The sequence below is a fragment of the Haemaphysalis longicornis genome, unplaced genomic scaffold, assembly GCF_048455015.1.
Source record: "Haemaphysalis longicornis isolate Haplotype H1 unplaced genomic scaffold, Haemaphysalis longicornis Haplotype H1 scaffold_9, whole genome shotgun sequence".
Taxonomy (NCBI): Eukaryota; Metazoa; Arthropoda; class Arachnida; order Ixodida; family Ixodidae; genus Haemaphysalis; species Haemaphysalis longicornis.
The window spans coordinates 14,294,624-14,300,538 of record NW_027526460.1 but is presented as its reverse complement, the minus strand read 5'-3'; the positions used below and the strand labels follow the sequence as shown (position 1 = coordinate 14,300,538).

The following is a 5,915-nucleotide window of genomic DNA, read 5'->3' as shown; positions in this document are numbered from 1 at the left end:
GCGGCCGCCGCGGCCGGGAATTGAACCCGCGACCTCTTGCTCAGCAGCACAACGCCTCAGCCACTGAGCCAAAGCAACGGGTTTCGCTTGAAATGTACTACCCACAACCATTATCGGCCTTATGACCTACCTTTCGTTCGTTGCAGAGCCAAAGTTTTTGCCCGCTCAATTCACGCTTCCAGTTGGGGCTTCTGAACCCCTAATTCCTCATCTCTCGGTTTAGTTCTTTTTGTTCTCGGACTTCTCGTCTCATCACTGGGTACCTATTTTTTACCTATTAGTCGTGACTGCTTCGCGTTGTACGGACTGTCCCACACCTTCTCTCTTTTGATGAAAATCTCCCTCGCCCAACATGCCTGATGATTTTCTGGTCCGCCGTCTACTGTCAAAAGCTTGTCGTCTGTAATTGAGGCTCTTTTGTAAGAGGGCCGATATCTGAGCGTCGGATGTGCGTAGGTGGCATGACTAAGCGAACCTGATTACTTTTTCGTAAATTGGATCAGCACAGACTATGTGTGGTTGGTGGTGGTACTCATTTGCTTCCCGCAATAATGCATCCTTAGGCTGAATACTGCTCGGCTGTTCGACGTCACTTCGTATTTATTCACGCCTAGCTTTGAACCCACCTCTACAGAGTACTAGAAGGTTCGGGGGGAAAACCAATGTAGAGCGCGGGTCTATTTTGCGATGAAAAATTTGTGGGGAGCGCAGGCGTTCCCCAGAGAACCCATACTGCAGCCAGCACCATCTATAAGTTTTTAAATCAAACTAAACAGTTATTTTGCGGGTTTTATAAAACTTTATATCATAAAATAAACAAATGGGACTATTTAGAGCAATAAATACGGATTACTTTATCAAAAACATTTTCTGTACCCAACTGGTAAGCAGCGGCAGCCTGGAGCGCTGCTTACACCAGGAGTTCCTCAGCAGAAATTTTCATCGCAAAAGGGGCTCCCCTAATCAGCCCCGAACGACACACCTCTCTCTTTTAGTACACTGTACCATCACTAAGCTTTTTCCTTTTCGGTTTCCAGCATTTTTTAAGGTCCTGTACTGCATCAATTGAAAGTGTGAGATCGTCAGCAAAGCATATTTTTAGATGCGAAGCATCTCATGCTCGGGGCTGTGTCCCTCCCTCCCTTGTCGTTGTTGTCCGCCATCCGCACACCCGCTGCACATGCCTGGCCAGGCACCGCTGATGATGATTGTGGCAGGATGCCCCTAGGGATTGGTCAACCAAAGAATCCATCACGAGATAGCTTCGCATTCAACCACCGTCGTCCTCTTCCAGTAGGGGAACCCTGAGTAGTATGCGAGGCATTCCTCCTCTACTCTCCGACACTCCTCTCTTTTCCGGCATTCCTCCCGACCTCTCCGAAGCTCCTCTCCTCTCTGGGATTGCGCAACGAATGGCAACACCTGCGGCTCCGCGCGCGATAATGCGAAGCAGCTTGTGGTTAGAGACGCGACGGTAGCCGCTGCATACTCCACTGGGATAAATGACGCACGCGCGTACTCCGCTCCGCTCATTCTCCTCCCGCAACGCCGCGATCGAACTGAAAACTAATGGGAACTTGAGTTGACCCTATGGCTGCTTCGCATACTACTCAGGGTTCCCCTACGGGAAGATGGTGATTTTTTTTTTTCTTATTCCGCGTTAACATTTGTCTCCAACTTCTCCATTGTCTGATTCTCAAACATCTCCCCCAGAACTCGGAAATATAAAGATTCATGGCTAGTTAAATTTTTGTGTGTAAATTTTCCACCTTGGCAACATAATTTTGTTAGATACCCCGCCTTTGAACACCAAGACGCAAGTTTTTCAGGTGATTCATTGATTATGCGGTTTAACGCCCCGATGCTCAGTGTTGTACGGAACGGCGTTCCTGAAACTAGTTCCTTTTTGGAGGAACAGAGGAACGCCACCGTTCCATTAAGGGTGGGTGGAATGGTAATGGTAACTCGTTAGGTTTTTGAAGGAACGACCGGAACGGCGTTCTTTCTGCAAACGTTACATCGCTAGGAATTAGCTGTTTTTGATGCCAAGGCTCGAGAACAAAAATCCACATGTCGCTAGGGTGTTTCTCTTTCTATAAGCTGGCCTATTTGCGCACCCTTTAGCGGAATGTGCTTCCTCGAAGGTCATAAGCAGAAGAATAACACCCAGAGGGCCGCAGCTGGAGCTTGCTTTCATGCCTGCTGAGTTTACGCGGCGTTCGACGGGTGATTAGCGCAGACGCGAGAATTCTTTTCACCTTTCATCGTTTGTCTGGGGAGGTCAGGATGCGCGTCTGGCCGATAGAATTGTTCCCTGCCAGGGAAAGGCTGTCTAAGCCCGAGCGACGCTGCAGGCACCTTGTGAAGCGCCACTGTATATTATCATGAGTGGTAATTACCGCATTGCAGTGGACACAATTACTGCAGTGGACACAAAGAGGATCATGATGACGATGATGATGAGTTATCGTATTACTGCGCGTGAAACGCGGGTGCGTTCTTGTCGAGGGACTTGCTCTCGCTGTGAGGTCATGCGAAGGGCCACCGGGATTGCAGGGTCACCGGGTCACCGGGAATTGTTCGGGATTGCAGGTATGGACCCCTCGAAGTAAATCGCGAGCTCGTTGTCGCCAGTTCCGTAATCACGAGGTTTAAGCTATCATGGATGCTAGACAGTTCTATGCTAGACATAAATAAAGAGATGGCTGCGGTGACCGACTTATCCAGCGCATATTTTGCCACCTCGTTCGAACCCAAGGATTTCTTTTTCTTTGGGCAGCAAACCCTTTCGGCCGAGGCACAGGATGAGCTGTCGCGGTACCTGCTGGTACCAGTTGACTACCCGCTGTCGCAGATGAAGAACTTCGAGGGACTGAACCAACTTTTCTTTAAGTACAACACGTCAGTTCCCTCAAGCGCTTCCGTGGAACGGCTCTTCAACATTGCCAACGAAATGTTGACGAAAAAAATGGGTTCATCTGTCTGACTACAACATTGAAATGCAACTTTTGCCGAGTTCAGACAAGGGACTCTAATTAGCTGCGACGATGCCTTCGGGCATTTTTTTTTCAGTAATTGTTTTCACATTTCTTCGTTTATTCTATTTTTTTTTCTCTTCTGCCATATCCTGTAACTTTTTTATGTACGTAATGTTTTTCTGTTTGAAGAACCAAAAAATCTGTCGTTTCTGAAACGCAGCACATGTGTTCTTGTTTTCTCATTACTTTTGTTCATTTGTTGTTGTTTCTTTACTAGTGTCGAACTTTGTGTCCGACTATATTTTTATTGTGTAAAATGTTTTTTTTACGCACGTGATTAGGCTCTGCGTTATTTCCAGTGCTTTTCTTTTATGCGTATTTCTAACTACAGCAACTTATTTGTTCGTCGCGTCCACATACTTGGCTATCTTTGGTTGTTTTCTTTATCTACTATCCTGATCGGGATCGGCATACTTTGTAATTCTTGTGCGTAGATTTCGTGTGCGACTACTCTGTTGGCTTTTATTTTTTGTTATTGTCTTCCGCCATAAACTTTATTTGCGAACTTCGTAGCCATTACTTGTTGTGCTGTTTTGTTACTTGCAAATTTTTTCTGTATGATACTCAAAGGTTCACTTTCGTAACCCCCTTACTAAATTACCTGCAAAGGCACCTGTAAAGTATTTTAAACAAACTGTAATATTGAATCAGCATTCATTAAAGGTCTATGTATTGTTCCCTTCGACGCGGTTTCTTTTGCAAGACATTTAATTACGGTACTGCATGTGAGTAACTTACCATTTTCATATCTGAAGCACGGTAACTACACTGCGCATTTGTAAGACCGGAATGAAAAGTGTCACACGTGTTGCACCTATAATAGACGAGCACCAAAATCGCAGTTAGACATGTCTGGAGTTTGTCCGGTGCTCCCTGAAAAAAATGCGTCTAGCAGCGTTTCTTTGGATTCGTTTTATCTCCTGATAAACTGCTGCCGGCGGTATTTATATTCGTATAATATACGTAGTTCGATTCTGTTCGATGTCAGTTTTAAATTTCTCACTTTATTCCGCCTCAGGCATCCGACACCATATTTTAATTTGAAAAATGAAATGTAACGTTTATGTAACGACACGTTCCAATGTTCGAAGTGGAACTGGAACGTGTTCCTTTAGCAATAAAGGAACTTGTCATGGGAACTCGTTTCAAAACTGGGAAGGAACGAGGAACGAGCTTTCGTTCCTGTTTTAAAGGAACGTGTACAGCATCGGCGATGCTGTACAGGCGACGAGGCGTGCCGTAGAGGAGGGCTCGGGATTAATTTTGACCTCCTGGGGATATTTAACGTGCGCCAAAAGCTCGAACACATGGGCGTTTACATTTTCCGCCTCCATCGAAAAGCGCCCGCCGCGGCCTGGAATCAAAGCCGCATCCTTGCGGGCAGCAGTACAACGCCTTAGCCACTGAGCCATGGCGGGGCTGTTTTACAGGTGAGAACGGGGAGATGTTAGTTCACTTTTAGTTGTTTTTGGGACTGATTCCTAAAGAACTTCGCTGGCCACAAGAAAAAATATTCCCGAAGAATTCATTAAGAAAACCAGCGGTAATATTACAGCAAGCGGCATAAAAATCATTGCAACAACTATGAGCTAAGGATTTCGAAAATTTGCATTTTTACAGTAAACCCTCTTAAACCTGCGCTTACCAAGCTGTGAATGGCTTTCGTGATATGTACCGTAGCAGACCGCGCGTAATGTTACGCCATATTTCTTTATTATCTCGCAATCTTAGTTTTCGTTCCCCACGAAAGCATGTGCACCCATCACGTAGAATCGAATCAACCCGCCATGTTGAAAATATTTACCCTTTCCTCGCAGAATCTGCCCACCGTGCCCTAAGTGATGCGTGAAGCGTGCATTGGACAGTTCTTCTCGCGTATACGCTCCGAGCGAGTGTCTAGTTCTTCTTGAGCGTACTGCGCAAGAACTGCAGGAACTCGCTCAGCGGGCACGGGTTCTCCAGCTTCTCCAAAATCACAAAGTGGGGATTTTCCTCCGTAGAGAGGAGAACCTGGACGTAATTGTTGGACTTCTCCTTGTAGAGCTCAAAGAAGATGCTGGCGCAGAAGCACGGCCGACCGTCGTACGACTGGTTGAACAGCTTGAGCACGGAGAAGAGGCTCGTGTCCGACATGGAGAACACGTGCATCTTGTCGGGCCGCTGGACCGCCTTCTCGAACTTGAGCGAGAACGTCTCCAGGGTCTTGCCCAGCACGCTGGCGGCGAACGAGAGTTCGTGACCCGACAGAGCCAGCTCGAAGATCCTGCGGTCCGCCCAAACGAGGTCGTCCCAGAAGGGCTCCGCCCAGGAGGGCACCGGGTTGTCGTTGAGCGTGTGCGTCATCAGGCTGTCCAGGGCCAGGTACTTGTGGCTCTTCTCCTGCGTGGGAGCCCCCGTCTTCTCACCAACGAACGCGAGTAGGTGCCCCATGGTGGGGAAATCACCGCGCGCTGGTTCGTGCAGCACCGCGTCGAAGTTGTCGCTCAAGCTGCTTTGAAATAGCAGGTCGTAGCGCGTGGGATCCAGATCGGGCGTGACGGCAACGCCGAGGCCTTTCAGAGTGTCGTTGATGCTGTCCCGACAGCGGTCCAGTCGGACGTGGGTGGCTAGCAGCTGTCCGGGCTTGTCAGCCGCCAGGAAGTCCCGGTAGCGGGTTCGCAGGAAGGCGCCCAGTTTGTAGGCCTGCTCGTGGCCTTGCTTGGTGAGCTGACCGTACCCCTCGGGAACCTTCTTGGGCAGCTTCTGGCAGGGTAGGATGGGTGTCCGCTGGGCATGGCGGCTTATCACAACGGCGTACAGGAGGTTCTCGGGCGCTTTGACTCCTCGACAGGTCGATTGCGCTGCCTTGGATGGTGGCACTACCTTCTGCGATGCCAT

The 5,915-nt window shown here is 48.5% G+C and overlaps 1 protein-coding gene across 1 annotated transcript; it reads right to left on the bottom strand.

Annotated features, from left to right (window-relative positions):
• Positions 1 to 2,395: 2,395 nt before the first annotated feature.
• LOC144152523 (prostatic acid phosphatase-like) lies at positions 2,396 to 5,915 on the bottom strand. Its single transcript, XM_077683817.1, has 2 exons — positions 4,955 to 5,915; positions 2,396 to 2,421 (listed from the first exon to the last, which is right to left on the bottom strand). The coding sequence occupies exons 1-2, from the start codon at positions 5,913 to 5,915 to the stop codon at positions 2,396 to 2,398; spliced, it is 987 nt and encodes a 328-aa protein (XP_077539943.1).

Excerpts from the sequence above, each read along its gene's own strand:
- LOC144152523 (XM_077683817.1), bottom strand. The coding sequence starts at position 5,915 with ATGGCATCGCAGAAGGTAGTGCCACCATCCAAGGCAGCGCAATCGACC. Across the intron at positions 2,422-4,954 it reads GTTCCTGCAGTTCTTGCGCA|TAATTGTGTCCACTGCAATG; the intron begins GTACGCTCAAGA and ends TGTCCACTGCAG.